Source organism: Meleagris gallopavo, chromosome 3 (genome assembly GCF_000146605.3).
Source record: "Meleagris gallopavo isolate NT-WF06-2002-E0010 breed Aviagen turkey brand Nicholas breeding stock chromosome 3, Turkey_5.1, whole genome shotgun sequence".
Classification (NCBI taxonomy): Eukaryota; Metazoa; Chordata; class Aves; order Galliformes; family Phasianidae; genus Meleagris; species Meleagris gallopavo.
Window position 1 is genome coordinate 366,281 of NC_015013.2, and position 16,849 is coordinate 383,129.

The window sequence follows — 16,849 nt, forward strand, 5'->3', positions numbered from 1 at the left end:
TTGCAGAGGTTTTTTTCATTATAGTTTTGATGTGAAGAACTCTGGAATTTGCCTACTTCATTTACATACTGAAGAATTAGAGCTTTATGGTATTCAGTAATTTTTTATTTTCAGTGTAAATTCTGAAAAACATCAGATGCTGATTATATGAGTTCAAGCTGCAGTGTCTTCTCATTAATATACTATTTGTTGTCTGCTGCTTTGTTCTGAGCTGCCTCATTTAATTTCTTCACAGAAAGTGCCGAAGTGCAGACTTTGATCACATTATGGAGGAAGGCTATGAACTTGACCTCACTTACATCACAGAACGGATCATTGCTGTATCCTTCCCTGCTGACTGTTCTGAGGAAACTTACCTCCACAACCTACAAGATGTAACACGAATGCTCAAATCCAAACATGGGAATAATTACCTGGTATGTGGATCAGTTTTTTGTGCTGCATCTTCTTCTGTCTTGCAGGAAGAGCACTTGTAGGGTCACAAGTACCGCTGTAAACTATAAGTCACTTATCTAAAATGTTGTTGGTCCACCTTTCATAGAATCATAGAAACCTGTAGAGTTTTGTAAGCCAGAATTTTGGTAATGTTTTAAGCTGTTAGGTCAGACAGATATTAAAAACACCTTTCTGCTGTCACTGCAATCCCTTGCAGTCACTGTTTTTATAGTAGGTAATCAAATGCTGTGGAATAATTGACTTGTCCAAAGCATATTTTTAAAAGATCCATATGCTGCAGTGTGGAATGCATTTTTTTTTTACTTATTTTTTTTTTTAGTCAATCAGCTAAATCTGGGTACTTAGCTTAGGCATCTCACAGTCACTGGTGATCGTGGTTGGGCTGTCTCTGCTTGCGTGTCCTGTGAAACTGCAACAAAGAAAATTAGGGTTACTGTATCTGTGTTCTGTCCAGCTCTTTCTCATTAACTTGATTTTTTCCTGCTATTTCTTTTTTTGTACGAAATCAGGCTGAGAGCAGATCTCAGAGGAGCTCTGCGTGCAGAGTATTATTTTGGATAATGATCTGAACTTACTTTCATATACTGTTTTCTGCCTAATACATCTATAACCTAAAATACCTGTATTATACTTGCTTGTTTTGAGAACGTGTATTTTAAAGGCCAGTATTTTATTTACTTTTCTTCTCCTATTAATTGTATTTTAATCATGGCATGTAAGTTACTAGAATCAAATTCACAGCTTCAGTAGCTTAAACTTATTGTAAAAATAAGTTTGTAGTGTGATTCTACCTACTAATTTAGACATGCAGTCTTGCTAAGAAACAGGGGTGACATAGATGCATTGTGAGCTAGCTATTGTCCTGAAGATTCACCTGGAGTAGTTATACCTGTTAGTATTACAAAATCTTGATGTCTGTATCGTAAGCCTTTTTTTAGGATAAGAAGATGCCCTTTCTCTAAATGGGATTACAATCTGTTTATTTTACAATTTATTAAAATATTTATATATTATAGCCAGTACTTTGGCATTCTGCTATATTGGTCGAAAGAAAGTTTAATTGTTCAAGTAGGTTTTTGCAAATTCTCAGAATAGCCAAGCAAATTATAGCCAGGTTGTAGAGCTGGAGAGCTGGTTTTTATACTGTATCTGTTGTTTCTCATGTTTCAAAGATGCCTTCAGTTTGTTTGAGAGACGTGTGTGTAGTAGGCAGGAAAAAAAAAAAAAGCACCAAACCAAAACCACACAAAACAACCACAAACAACAACAAAAAACCTGCAATTGAGAAGTTCTACTAAAGCTGATTAGAATAGTTTAATGCTTTCACTTGATCAGGGCTTCAGCTAGCAGAAAATATAACATATATCAGTATTTGTAATTTCTTGTCTTGCTGTACTCCTCCAGATTTATTTATCTGTTAATTGTTGCTACTGTGGCTCATAGAAAGAGGAAAGAGGAAGAGGAAAGAGGAAAGAGGAGTTAGGCATGTGTATGTAGGAGCGAACTGAGAAGTTTGTGAACAGTGACCCATTTATGTCCAAGTTATGAAGAACCAGATGGTAAATACTGTAGACTAAATTAATAATCAGTTCTTCTGTAAAAGCAAAATGAGCTCCAAACCCACTTCTACTATTTGTAAAAAGAAAAAATTCATTGGCTACACCGCAGATTTTACAGAATCACAGAATAGGAGGGGTTGGATGGGACCTTTGGAGGTGCATCAAGTCCAACCCCTCTGCTAAAATAGATTCCCTGCAGTAGGTTGCACAGGAAGTTGTTCTGACAGGTCTTGAAATATGCAAAAAATGAGACTTCTACCTCTCTGGGCAGCCTGTCCAGTGTTCTGTCACTCTCGCAGTAAAGAAGTTCTTCCTTGTGTTTGCATGGAACTTTCTGTGTTCCAACTTCTGCCCCTTGCCCCTATTGCTGCATGCCATCAAAAAGAAGTCTGCCTCCATCAGCTTGACTTCCACACTTGAGATATCTGTAAACATCAATGAGATCCTCTCTTGCCCTTCTCCAGACTCAGGAGCATGAGATGTCTCAGCCTTTCTTCATGCAGGAGAGATGCTCAAGGCCCCTGATCATCTCCGTGGCCATCCGTTGGACTGTCTCTAGAAGATCCCTCTCTTGTTGTGGTGCAGGTAGCCCAGAACTGGACACTGTGGTCCAGATGTGGCCTCACCAGGTCAGAGCAGGGGGTAGGATCACCTTTGTCGATTTGTCTTGGCCGCACTCTTTTTTTTTTTTTTTAATACACCCGGGATACAGTTGGAGTTCTTGGCCACTGGGGCTTGGCTTGCCAAATACTCCAAAGGTGATGATTTCTGAGTAGAGATGCTTCCCTTGTGGATGCCAGCCCTTAAATGGGATTAGTGAAGGGTTAGACTGTGTCCACCCCTTCCAGTCACACAGGTGAATTGCTTCCACCTGTGCTCCCAGGGCTTGTTTCACCCCCTCACCAGTGCTCAGTCACTGGTTCAGGCCATGACCTAATGGTTTCCATACATTCCACCCCTTCACAGCATGAACCAATCAAGCTATCCTTACAATCTAATTAATGATCATAGTCACAATGGAGATGCAGTGTGCCACAACACTGATACTATTTCACGTGGCAGCACAGATACAGTTTTGCCCATTGTGTTGTAAAGAGTCCATAGTTTTCAGTTATATGTCCTTCCGTCGTGTTTTGCGACAGATGTTCAAGAAGTCCATTGTTAAATGTCACCGAAGAGCAAGAACTCTGGAACTCCTGCTGCTCCTGCTTCTTTTCAGTCATGCTGGTGGACCATGGATCTCAGAGGGAGTAGAACAGTTGTTTAATTGGCACTAAGAGAGGCAGATCTGTCCTCTATGGTAGATTACGTGCCGTATTCCTGTCTTGAATAAAATTTCCGCTTGGACATGGGCATATCTGGGAGTGATGAAAACTGGCTTCTTATAATTTCTGATGTCCATGTTCCAGTTCCTTGTGGCGTTACCATTGCTTCCCTTTCTAATAATCTCCCTCATGGTACGAGTAGTCCACACCATTTTGACCCCACTTTCAATTCCCAGGGGGCATCTTACCTTGTGGGTTCCAGGTTCTAAGTCACCAGGGTAGGAAGCAGAAGATTATTTATCAGTCCAGCTTGGAGTTTCAGTTGTATCTGTCTCCTCTTAATTTGGATCCTAAGAGGGGAAGCCCAAGTTGTTTGTAATATATGCAGGGTGCTGGATCAGCCATCTCTGGGTCTTTTGTTCAGGTCTCTCAGCATTTTGTGTAGTCTCTTAGTCCATGCCTGCAAGAACTGGGAGTCTGTCTTCAGGGCAGCCTTTAGAATGGCCACAATGCTGCTCCATCAGGCCTGCTCCCATCAGATGGATAAAGCAGATGAAACCGCCATTTGATGTTATTGTTCTCGGCCCGGTTTTGTACCCTGGTCACTTTTGATGACTTAGGGAGTCCTATATGTTGCCATCAATTTAGTTAATGCGTTGATGGTATAAGCTTGATTTGCTTTTGGTACTGAATAGGCCTGTGTTAATCCACTTACTGTGTTGATGCAGGTCAAGGCATACCTGGCCCCTTCGGATCGAGGGAGAGGGCTTATGTTGTTGACCTGCCATCTCTGCGAGGGATGGTGTCTTCGGTCAAGATGGGCTGTTTTAGGCAGAGGTCTCAGTCTCATCCTGGAGCATGCTTGGGATTCTTGACATTCCTGGACAATTGCTGACATTTGAACATGCTTTTACTTCTGCCCACATTATCTTTTGTCCTAGGCAGAACAGGCAACCCAACTGTCTGGGCTTGGGCCACCCCGTCTCAGGAATATGCAGTATGTCTTATACCCTCCCTTGAATAAGTGGTGTTGTTTTTGCTACTACCACCGCTGTTTGTGTTATTGGCTCTTCTGCCTGCAGGGCAAAGTAGGTGGCCAATAACTTTTTGAGTCAGGCTATACCTTTTTCTGTTCTATGCCAAGCCTGGCACCAGACCAGTTAGGGTGCAGACAGAGCCCTGACGCTGCCACAAGCCCTACCCAACCCCTTCATGAATTATATGTACATCTAATTCAGTGGGCTGGATGGAATTGAATATACTAAGTGCCTCTGCTTGCTTGTTTGATGGCTAATTTGGCTTATTGGAGTGCTGGTGGGGTCTTGTGTAATTCTCAGTAGTTGACTGTCATTTGCCAGGTCCCATCTCGTTTATGGACTGGCTATATAAGGGAGTTATAGGGGCTATGTACTTGTCTTACGATTCCTACGTTATCCAATTCTTGTATTGTTCAAGTGATTTCTTCCTGATCTCCTGGAGTCTATACTGTCTCACATTAGTGATCCTGTGTGGCTGGGGCACCCACAAATGGGTGTGTCCATAGGATGGACTGTACCATCCAGACACCAATTCTCCCAATTTGTAACCTGAGCTCTCCAATACAAAATCCAAAGTTTGGTGAGTCAGTCCCCACAGTATATTTGTGCCCAAATATATATCCTTTATTAGTGAAATGGATACTTTGTACTCCTGAGGAGGCAGACATCCAACACCCAATTTTAACCTGGTTTGCATTTCAGGGATCATTCTTCCCCCACATCCTCCTATAATGGCTCATATACTGGAAAACTTTGATGGATCACCATAAACTATAGACAACTCAGCTCCTGTGTCTACTAAAGTCAATATTCTTTGTATATTTTTTCAGAACTAGTATATTATCATCTTAATGTAGGGTCTCTGGTCTCCTTTGGAGACCCTACTTCTTGGGGAACCTTGGCCTCTGAAGTGTTAATGGTTGGTATTTTCTCTTTTCCTTCTCAACAGGTACTAAACCTTTCTGAAAAGAGATATGACCTTACCAAGCTTAACCCAAAGGTATTGATTCTTTTCCATATCACACCTCTTTTTCTGTATTGTCAAATGTAATTTAAATGGCCTAATAAGTCTTAAAGCTTTTCAAGACTTGCTGCAGAGTAAGATAAGTGTGGAGTGTTACACCTGTTTGGCTTGTGCTTTTCAAAGATATTTTTTTTCTTAGACTTCACACACTGAAACCTGTTGTGGCTACTGAAAAAATTTATTGAGTGAAATAAAATTTACTCCAACTGTGCTTTTCTTGTGTACTTACAGCATATCAGAAGCTAATATTCTCTAGTATACTGTCTAATGGCTGAAGCTAGTGAACTCAATTCAAATACAAACTTTACTTTCATATTGTCTTTTCACTGCTGCTTCTTTGTACAGTAGAGACACGGGGAAAAGACCTGTTGATGTCAGTCTTCTGTTTTTCCTCATACTTTCCCCTTCTAAGTGTTATGTGTAGGCCACTGTGAAAGTGATGTGTCCTGTTTGTAGCACAATGGCACAATGACACTATTTGATAGAGCAGATTCTCAGTTACAGAGTGCCGTTTTTCAACAGTCACCACCATGAAGTATGTATTTTTACCAGTGATGGACAAGAGCCTGCATGCTGCACTTGTGAAAGTCTGCATGACCATTTGGAACGTGGCTTGTCTTTCATGTCTCTGTTCAGCACTGCTGAAACACATCACCCACTGTCTCACTCTGCTAACATCCACTGTTTGGTCTCCATAAATGTTCTGCAAGCATCAGTGAATATCAGTAGGTGCCATTTTTTCTGCACTGAGGAATTCAGTTGCTTACTAGTTTGTCAAAGTGCCCCTCTGCTACAACAACAAACTGTAATGGAATATTGTTGGGAAGGTTCAGTGTCTGCTGCCACATCTCTGATGTGTTAGACCAGCATAATAAAATAGAAGGCAGTACTTTTGGAGCAGGCCTTGTATTTGTTGTAAGAAATGAGTTAAGGTTGCTCTTCAGCAGCTATTATGATGCATGAGTCAGACAGATGCATCCTCATTGCAGTAGATTTAATTTGGAGAAAAATATTTAAAAGGCTCTTAGTCTTGAACTTTTGAGTACTTAATTAATCATGAAGGATTTAAATTGTTCATGGTTAGTGTTTTTGTTAGTGTCCAGTATTGTCACTTAAAAATATGCATACAATACACTCTTGCCATCTGGCAATGGCTGAAGAGATAGAGGGGAATGGAAGCAGGTTTCTGCTGAGCACCAGGTGAATCCCCTCCCTGCCTGTCTCATCCAGCTCATCCAGAGATGCCCCTTGCAGTAGGTATGAGGCTGTGAAATTTGGTGGAGAGGCAAACAATGATGTGAATGAAGGATCATCAAGATTGGGCCAGTCACCTAGAACTTTGTCCTGTATCATGTCCACTTATCTCAAGAAAAAGAAGGGTGGTTGTCCTCGGTGACCCTCTTCTGAAGGGTGCAGTGAGCCCAACACACCAACTGGACCCATGCCATAGAGAAGTCCACTGCCTCACTGGGGCTTGGGCCTGAATATTAGTAGAAAACTCACTGGCCCGGTATGGCCCTAAGATTATTTTCCATTATTGTTTTTTATTGTAGGCAGTGATGAAATAGCAAAAAGTTCTAGGGCTATCAGAGAGACTTCAGGGCCTTAGCAGAATTATCTTCCTCTATCCTTTCAGTAGAAGGAAATAGTAGTGAAAGGAACAGGCAGATCTCTTTGATCAGTGCATGGCTTCCAGACTGGTCACTGGCAGAACTTCAGGTCTGTGGGTCATGGGATAGTCTATACAGCACCAGGTCTCCTGGCACCCAATGGGACGCACCTTTCTCACAGCAAGGACTGTATGGGAGTGAGCAGGGCTTTTTGATAGTGCTTTGAAATAGATTTGAAGGGAGAGAGAGAGAAAACCAGGCTCACCAATTATAAGCAATGGTATGGCACACCAGAATTTGAGGGTGAGATCCTTCGGTCTGCTCCATGAGCTGTTAGGTACTTTGAAACACTTCCGAAATGTTTCTACATCAGAGCATGCAGATGAGGAGCAAGCAGGAGAAGCTAGAAGTCCTGGCTCAGTCCCAGAGCTACTACATCCTTTGCATAAGTGAAACCTGGTGGGAAGAGTCCTGTGACTGGTGTGTCAGTTTTGAGCACAACGTAAGAAAATATGTAGAGCACCTGAAGGAGAGACTTTGAAGATGGTGAGGTGTCTAGAGACCATATGAGGAGCAGATGAAGTCGTATGATTTCTTCAGCTTAGAGGAGAGGAGGCTGAGTGGTGACCTCGTGGCTGCCCACAGCTTTCTCACAAGGGAATGGAGAAGCAGGCACTGATAGCTTCTCTCTGATGGCCAGTAACAGGACCTGAGGAAACGGCATAAAGTTGCACCAGTCTCAGTCCAGGTTGGATATTAGGAAAATATCCGGTGTCCAGGCCTGGAACAGGCTCTCGAGTGCAGAGGTCGAGGCACCAATCCTGACAGAAGCTTTTGGATAATGCTCTCAGAAGCGTGGTTTGAATTTTGTGTGATCCTGTGTGGAGCCAGGAGTTGGACTCCATGATCCTCGTGAGTCCCTTCCACCTCAGAATATTCTGTGATAATATGTTGAAGAAGCAGTATTATATGGTGACTGAATTTGAATAGGAAAAATGAACGAATCAAACCTCTTGCATATAAAGAAAAGAAATTTTAAACAAAATAAAAACAAATTTAAATACTTGACCAGGTCAGTGAACCTTCTGTGTTGTAAAGTTGACCTTACGAGTGTTTTGCTATTTAAAATTAGCTTGTTTCTAATTGAAAACTCTTCAAGAAATAAAGATCTTCAGAAATGTTTTGATGTATCAGTGGTTGATGGGTTTTGGGAAGAGTGTTTCTTTTTACAAACGTACCATTTTTTTAAACAAAGTGCAAAACAACAGCAACAGCAACAACAAAAACATTAGCCCATTCTTCCCCTTAGGAGAACTGTTAACATACTTATTTATATCATATCATTCAAGTGTAACATGTCAAATAATTCTCTGCAGATTATGGATGTGGGGTGGCCTGATCTCCATGCACCACCTCTTGATAAGGTGTGCACCATCTGCAAGGCTATGGAATCATGGCTGAACAGCGATCCTCAGCGTGTGGTGGTGATCCACTGCAAAGTGAGTGAGTTTTGTGTCCTCCCTGACTGTCAGTTCGAATTTATTTTTGAAAAGATTGTCCTTTATCCTTACTCATTTAAAAATAAAAATAAAGATCGCTCTGTTTTTAGTGTTGGAAACTGTTTGCCAAATCTTCAGTTGATTTAAGTAGGCTTATATCCACTGAACTTGCATACTTTTTATCTCTGCTTTTTTATTACTACTGATCTAGCCTCTATTCTACAAGAGTGTAGCATACAATTATGTTAGTTTGCTTCTTCAAAGGACAGCACTTCTTCTGTAAGTCTTAAGTTTTTCCAGCTCAGAGGAAAATTCTTCAGAAGCATTTTGTATTCTGTGACAGTTCTGACATTTTGTTGCTGGGCAAGCATAGGTGATGTCTAACTTCTGTCAGTTGCATCCACACTGCAGGTCATCATAGGTTAAGGATCCAAACTGCTTTTAATATGCTAAAGTGGGTGTTCAGGGTACCTTTTTCTGGCCTACGTTTTGTGTCTGTACTGGGAAACGTGGTCACAGTGTTGAATATGTAGCACAGCTCTGTATTTCATAGATCATCACTTCAGGATGTAGTATGTCTGTAGGAAATCAGTGCACTGAGTACCTCCTGGCTGAGAGGTTCTAACTGTCTGTAATTGCACTGTCATCCAGTAAAGCTTGCTGTTGTGCAGTGCTGCTGCTTCTCCTTGCTCACGTAAGAAAAATGAAGGAAAGCCTTGATTAGAAACAAATTAGTTCTCAACAACGAGTTGAGAACTGAGCTAGCAGCTGTGCTGCTGAGGTAGGTAAGTCTGTCTGTATTGTTGGCAGGTGTGACACTAAACAACATGAGGTGATGTGGGACCGAAACTTCGCAGCTGACACTGAGTTGTGTAGTCTCCAGTCGTGTTACTTGCAGGTAGAATCGAGGCACTGGAGAGTTTCTACTAGCTGAAGGACCTCAGCCGGGAGGATGGCCCATATATAGGACAAAAGAAAAGGGGCAAAGTATTATTAAGTATTTTATTTGCAAATTGGCGTAGTTGATTCACGCCTCTTGGTAATGACTTAAAAGTTTTTGAACACAAAAATAGATGCAACTGTCCTGTGTCAGCTGAAAATCTTTTGAAATTAGCAAGGTTTACCACTTGGTAAATTGCATTGAATTTAGATTGTATAAAGTATTTAATAAAATATTGAAACTTTTATTTTTTTTGATACCTCACAGAAAAATAAGCAACAGTTGGTGGTCTGCTATAGGTGCTATAGGGTTAAGAAGGTAAAAGCAACAAAACATGTCAGAAATCATATTGCTGTTGTGGTTTAACCCAGCAAGTGGCTCAGCACCACAAGGCTGTTTGTTCACCTTCCCCTTCCCAGGAGGATGGCAGTGAGAATTAGAAAAAGCAAAGTAGAACTCTTGGGTTGAGATTAAACTACTTACTAAGGCAAAGAAAAGGAAAAGGATAATGATTATATATAGAAATGACAAATACATATGTAAAAATGTATATAACAAGGGATGCACAAGCAATTGCTCATCACTTCCCGACCCAGATGATGTGATTGAAGAAAACCATTGCCTCTGGAGAGCTATGCTTTACTCTGTGTTTTGTCATCCATTTGTGCAAGCTTTCTGCTAATTCAGTAGGACTTCACACACATTGTAGAAACCCTGTTTAACGTTTTTCATGTCACTTGTATACCAGTTTGCAATAGAGGGGGAAGCCACTGTCCGTCATTAACACCTTTCAAACAAGACAAGAAATGCATGAGCAAAGAGAGTTTGTGAATCTCCTGCTGTAACGTTCTGTTCAATATGTGTCGAGTAAAATAATGATCTGCAGTATAGATTAAATTAATAAAATCTTTCCTGATGCAGGGAGGAAGAGGAAGGATTGGCGTAGTCATTTCATCGTATATGCATTTCACCAGTGTTTCTACAAGGTCAGTTATGAATAATGGAAAGAAGGAAATACGTATTGTGCTTTTTTAACAAAAAGGAAAACATAAGAAAAAGGCGTTTTAGAGTTGTTGTAGCAGTTCCCTGCTTAAGGTTTGTTATCGTGGCTTCTCAGCAATCTTGGGTTGTGTCTTAAAACAGTGGATTTTTCTTGTGCTCCTGTTTTCCAGGAGGAGGTTGGACTAGGTGAAGACTTGATGTCTGCTCTAATCAGAGATTCTATGATTTTTGCAAAAAAAAATTATCTAGATGATCTTTCAAGATGAATGAAGAAATATGCAAAAAAACCCCTTTCTGTTTAGTGTTACCATCTTTATGCATCCATTTACTATGGCCATCAAGTTATCTCCCCTGAAGCAATGAGAAACTATTCCTAGAGTAATTAAGGAAAGTAGTTAATAGAATGTGGAATGAATATTTTAGTAGGAAATTTCCAGACATTGATCAAAATGTAGATTGCAGTTTAAAACATCATCTGAATCCTATCTTGAAGGACCAGGTCTTCAGTTGGCTTTAACAACAAGTGTTTGATTGCTTGGTTTCCATTTTTTTCTCAAATTATGAACTGACAAATGACAGTCTGTGTCAATAAAGAGTAAATTTTATACATGCTGTGTATAATTGGATGAAGTATTTTGTTTTTTGTTTTTGCTTTTTAATCAAATTGTTTTTCCTTAATGTTGCTTTTGCTTTACATATGTCAGTGTTGTATGTTTATGTATTTAAACAAACACACGTATTTATGTGATTATGTAGACATGTACATACTTACACAGAAACATAAACATATCAAATTTCCACTCTAAGTGCTGTGGTTCAGTCAAAGTTATTCTGACTTCACACCAACCTGTCAGTAATGAATTTCAGTACTGCAGTGGATGGAGTTCTGGATCACTGTAGGCTAATAGCAAACTTCTCATGGGTAAAAGCCCGTGAGAAGGGTGTGGAATAACTTCCAAAGCAGTATGTCAGAAAATAATTGATGTATGCTTTAGTAAACCTGATTGACAGGTGAAAGCAGGTTAAGAAATGAAGTGCATTATATATTTGCCAGTATATGCTGAAGAAATAAGAATGCCAGTTGCTCTGAAACTAATGCCTCCTATTCCATGGAAACTACAAGAAAAACAAATAACACATCACTGTCTGATGGAGCACGTTCTCAGCTGCAGAACACTTTTTAACACAGTTGCCGCCATTAGTTACGCATTTTCACAAGCAATAAACAAGAGCCTGTTTTTTTTTTTTTTTTTTCCCTTGGTAACTCATTTCATTTGAATGAGACATGGAATTTCAAATTTGAGATGCTAGAGTCTAATTATTTTGGAACATTTTTTTAAAAAACATCCCGATGCTAATTAACACTGTCAGCTGTATGTGTTATGAGGCACGTGGTTTCAGTACAACAGAATGAGCATAGCATGCTACAAGAGAGGTGTGATTAACAGCATTCTTACTGATTTTTGGCACCTCTGCTCGTGTTGTTTTGATTTTTTTTTCTGCACCCTCTTGCATTCGTCTGCATTGATCTTGAAGACCCCCGTTGGAGCCATTTCTATTCTGGGCAGAGAATGGAAAAAAGTGTGTGTTCTTCTGACTGTGTTTGTTTCTTAGGTGTACATTTGAAGAGTTTGCAGCTATCTGTTGGAAAGCATTTATTCTTCAAAGATACATATTTTTATTTAAAACATTTGTGGCTTTGGTGGCTCAGGGCAGAAGCAACAAAGGTTGAGTTAAATTGTCTGACTGCTTGAATGATGCTCTAGGCTGGCATATCTTGCACCTCGTGTACTGTATTACAGTAAGAGCTAGGTATTGCTTTTCATCTCCATAGTGTTGCTGCTGCTTTTTAAAAAAAGAGAGTGCGTATTTCTCACATAACTCACCTACGGAACATTGTAGGAATGATGGCAAGCATCCTTTTTCTTATTTTTGATAAATTTTATTGCATTGTGTCATGATGGAAATGTGCAGTACAAATAGTTGAGTAAGGGAGAAGATCCTTGGACTCAGGAAGAAACCTGCCCTAAGGGTTGGAATATGAAGGTGTCAGTAAGAAACAAAAAATATGGTCTGACCTGTAAGTGCTAGGGTTTTTGGCTAGATACTTATTTATTTTCTTCTTCCTTCACTTCCTTTTTTCCCCTCCAATACTTTGCTGTATTTTAAGCAGTAACCTGCTGAATTTCAAAGATAACAGCAAAATGGAATAACATGGTATCTGTGCCTCTGTTTTGACAGTGCTGATCAGGCTCTAGACAGATTTGCTATGAAGAAATTCTTTGATGACAAAGTTTCAGCTTTAATGCAGCCGTCCCAGAAAAGGTACTTAGCTTATTTTTAATTCATACCAATAAGAAATGTCATTGATAAAGATAAAATCTCTTTTTATGTAGTATTACTGATGCGTATGGAGTACTTGCTGACTAACGTGCAATACAGATTTTTTATTACCACTTGCTTGTAGGATCTTAGATTGTCCAACTGTTCCATGTCCACGATATTAAGCTTTTGTCAAAACGTGCATTATATATTCTGTCTATCTGGATGTCTTACCTGTTCAGTCCATCTGCACAAATAAGATTGTGTTAGGATTCAAATGAAGCAGTTTGGGAAGTGAATGCTTCTGAGGTTGGCTCTGTGCCTGCTTTTGACATACAATAACTGAGGCTTCAGTACCAAAAGAGACTGATATCCACTAGACAAATAACTGTAATATAGCATGATCATCTTCTAGAGATGTAAAAATTCCCCTGGATTTGATTAAATAATTACTGTTTAGGTTTGGTTTTAGTCAGCACGCACACAGTCGTTTTTAGAAGGCATATAAAGGATAAGGCTTTGCTAGTGATTAAACTAGAAAAAAAGCCCAGCAAACATACGACACTCCATGTTCTTCATCTCTAAGTAAGAGAAGCTTTTCCATTGCGTCATAAACTTACTTGGTGTTTTAAAGAGCCCTTTTTCATTTGAAAAATAATAGCTATGCTGCACTGTGCAGTGCTGTGCAGTTTATGAGCAGTCCTGCACTATGCACATTTCCAAATAAAAGCAGCAATACAATGATTTTCACATTGCTGTGATAACTTTCCTCTAGTACTGAATGAGATTACTTCCTAGTATAAAGGTGTTATTTGCCCACATTATTTTTCTGTCAATATTTTTCATGAGGACATTAAAACTTCTGCTTTAATGAGGAAGTGTGCCTCAGTGTAAATGGAGTGGGGTCCATTTCATGCTGTTGCAAAAGCCAGTTCAGACTTTTAGTTGTGAATAAAAATGCATACCAAAATGATTGATTTCACTATTGCTTCTAGTTACTTTCATATTTAAAGTAGTGATGTAAATAACTAAAATGAAGACTCTTAACATCAGCAGTTAAACAGCTATGTATTTAGTAATTTTGTAAATTAAAATGTATTCTCATGCTGTTTTGCAAATATTACTGTTTTAGAATTATAAGTAATGTCACAATGCTTTTCAGTACCCATGGACTAGAAATAGTAGCGTAAAGAATGTATTTCCCTGATACTATTGTATTTCTGCTATTAGCTAATTAAGGTAAATTTTGCATTTCTAGATATGTGCAGTTTCTAAGTGGCCTTCTATCTGGATCCGTGAAAATGAATACAGCTTCACTTTTCCTGCACCATGTTATCCTTCATGGCATCCCAAGCTTTGATGCCGGAGGAGGTAAATTATGTATCTTTTCGTATTCCTGTGTAGGTTTAAAGCCTTCTATTCATTCTGAAACTTTCTAAAAATCATGCATAAAACTCAGAGTAACAGGAAATCATAGAATGGCTTGGGTTGGAAGGGATGTTAAAGATCATCTAGTTCCAACCCCCCCTGCTCTGGGCAGGTTGCCCAGGGCCCCATCCAACCTGGCTGTGAGCAGGGTGGGAGCATCCACAACATCTTTGGGCAACCTGTTCCAATGCCTCCCACCCTCTGAGTAAAAAAGTTTCCTCCTAACATCTAATCCAAGTCTCTTTTTGTTTAAAAAAATTCTCCCTTGTCCTACTATCTCTATCAGGCCGTGTAAAAAGTTGGTGAGTTGATGCTCCTTGATATCAGTCTAAAAATTCCCATTAAATGAACCAGAAGAGAAACACTATATAAGAAGATAATTTTTTGTCCTCTATTAAATGAAGAAATGATGCCTGTTTTCTGAACAGTTGTGCTCCCAGATCCTGTAGAAGAGCTGAGAACCTAATCATGTTTTATGGTCAAGTTTCCTTCTTCTTTAGGACATAAATGTAATTATAATTTTCTTTCTTCTCACTAAAATCCTTTAAAAAAAGCTTTCTTCCCAATTCAAAGTTAGTCTCAAGACCAGGATGAAGCAACTTTTTCTTAAAATATCACACGTTGTAAAGAAAAAACCAGTTATGCTTTGGAAGATGTATTCACAGTTCACATTTTATCACTTTGCATGCCACTTTACTCAGTCTGGATATACATGAAATTTCCTAGATCTAAGATTCAGACAAAAAAAAAGCAATTACAAAAATAGCCTTGTTGACTTCTTCACAGCTTGTCGGCCTTTTCTGAAGTTGTACCAAGCTACCCAACCCGTGTATACATCTGGAATATAGTAAGTCTCAGTCATTTTCCTTTGTTTTTGAATATGTTTCGATTCTTACAATTACAGAATTCCATAATTCTGTGTTTTTGTTTGCCTTTTTTTTTATCTCCTTTAAGTAGTGTAGAGTCAGAAAATCAAAACCGAATCTGCATTGCTATAGAGCCAGCCCAGCTTTTGAAAGGAGATGTTATGGTAAGTTAATCGTATTGAATGAAAGTGAAAGTGCCGTTGGGAATTTTGTCTCCCTTCTGTTTTGGAATTTTGTGATAAATAAATACACCAATTGATCTTGCAAAACCAGAGTCATAGAATCATAGAATGGGTTGGGTTGGAAGAAACCCTTAATCATCTTAGTTTCAACCCCCTTGCTGTAAGCAGGGATACCTCCCATTAGAACAGGCTGCTCTGAGCCCCATCCAGGATGGCATGGAATGCCTCCAAAGTGGGGGAATCCACAACCTCTCTGGGCAACCTGTTCCAATGTCTCACCACTCTCACAGTAAGGAATTTCTACCTGATATCTAGTCTAAATCTACTCTCTTCCAGTTTGCAGCCATTTCCCCTCATGCTGTCTCTACATGCCCTTATGAAAAGTCCCTCTCCCGCTTTCCTGTAGGCCCCCTTCAGATACCCAAAGGCCACTATAAGGACCTCCCAGAGCCTTCTCCAGGCTGAAGAGCCCAACTCTCTCATCCTGTCCCTACAGGGGAGGTGCTCCAGCAAGACTATTCATCCACTGAAGTTCAGATGGGAAGTTTTAAAACTATCACTTGTGGTTTCCTTTTGTAAACTAATGTATTGGTTCTTAAACTAATGAACTAATTCCTATTGCTAAACAAACCAACCTATATAATGGTGCGGGAGTTTGGGGGTGTTTGGCCCCAGATTGTGGATTCAGTATGGGTTGCACATGAGTCCATCTGTCTCTCTCTGTTTCTGCCTTCTTGTTAGTACACAGCCTTCTGACTGCCTCCTGCAGCTCAGTCACTGTCGCAGGAGGTCCTTAGGTCGCAACTTAGGTGAGTTTGCCACTCAGCTCTGCTCCAGGAGCAAGGTCCAGGCACTGCCTGCTGACCAGGGCCTGCACAGCTTCCTCTTCCCTTACTGCTCTATCTGGGTGGAGGCATTGGTAATGTCCAGGGTAGGTGGTGCATACCCCCCTTTTAGAGCTGCAGTTTTAGCTTGGCGTTGAGCGCTCACCGTTCTGCCTCAGGGGTTAGCTGGAATGAGTGCTGCCTGCTTCTGCAGCTGGCTGAACCTCAGCTCCCTGATGTATGATCTACTGCCCCGGCTGCTGCAGCATGCTATGGGTGACACCCACATTGTTTGCCCGCCCTGTGCTTGGTGGGCAGCGATACGGTGCTCTCCTCTCTGAGGCTTCTGTAGGGGTGGGTGTAGTCTTTGCAGTGCCTGTGGTGTGTCAGCCTCTCTTGTGAGAATTGCCCGTAGCTATAGGGTCGCTCTGCTTTCTTGGCGTTTCCCTGGCAAAGGGAACCCCGAAACCTCCTTGTATCTTGAGATTGGTTGCACTGGTACTGGCAAGCTGGCTTCAGAGCAGCTGATCTCGATGACTGATACACTACAAAGTAGGTGAAATACTAAAAAATAGGTTAAGAATTTAGTTACCACCCTTGATTTTTATGTGATTGAAAATTTCTATAAAGCTCAGACTGGTATGTTTTAAGGAACCACGAGAATTTCTCTCATCATTTCCATTCTGTAGCATCACCAAGTACAGTAATGTTTGTTGTGCTATCTGTACGAAAGTCGTCTTGGGGAACATTTGTAACTCAATGTTAGATTATCCTTGTCCTGCATCTTGGCAGGCAAGATCCGCAATCAGAAAACTAGATGCTGTTTCCTGTGTGC

General features: G+C 40.3%; 1 protein-coding gene across 2 annotated transcripts in view; it reads left to right on the top strand.

The window, feature by feature from the left end:
• The first annotated feature begins 235 nt into the window (after positions 1-235).
• Positions 236-16,849, top strand: part of TNS3 (tensin 3) — a 56,103-nt gene continuing 39,489 nt past the window's right edge. Inside the window, exons 1-8 of one of the 2 annotated variants that reach the window (XM_019613658.2) lie at positions 236-416; positions 5,267-5,317; positions 8,328-8,450; positions 10,312-10,376; positions 12,634-12,717; positions 13,973-14,085; positions 14,929-14,989; positions 15,097-15,172. In XM_019613658.2, coding sequence (XP_019469203.1) covers positions 267-416; positions 5,267-5,317; positions 8,328-8,450; positions 10,312-10,376; positions 12,634-12,717; positions 13,973-14,085; positions 14,929-14,989; positions 15,097-15,172 — 723 coding nt within the window. In that variant the 5' untranslated portion in view covers positions 236-266. The remainder of the gene's footprint in view (positions 417-5,266; positions 5,318-8,327; positions 8,451-10,311; positions 10,377-12,633; positions 12,718-13,972; positions 14,086-14,928; positions 14,990-15,096; positions 15,173-16,849) is intronic. The other variant, XM_031552703.1, reaches the window with a different exon arrangement.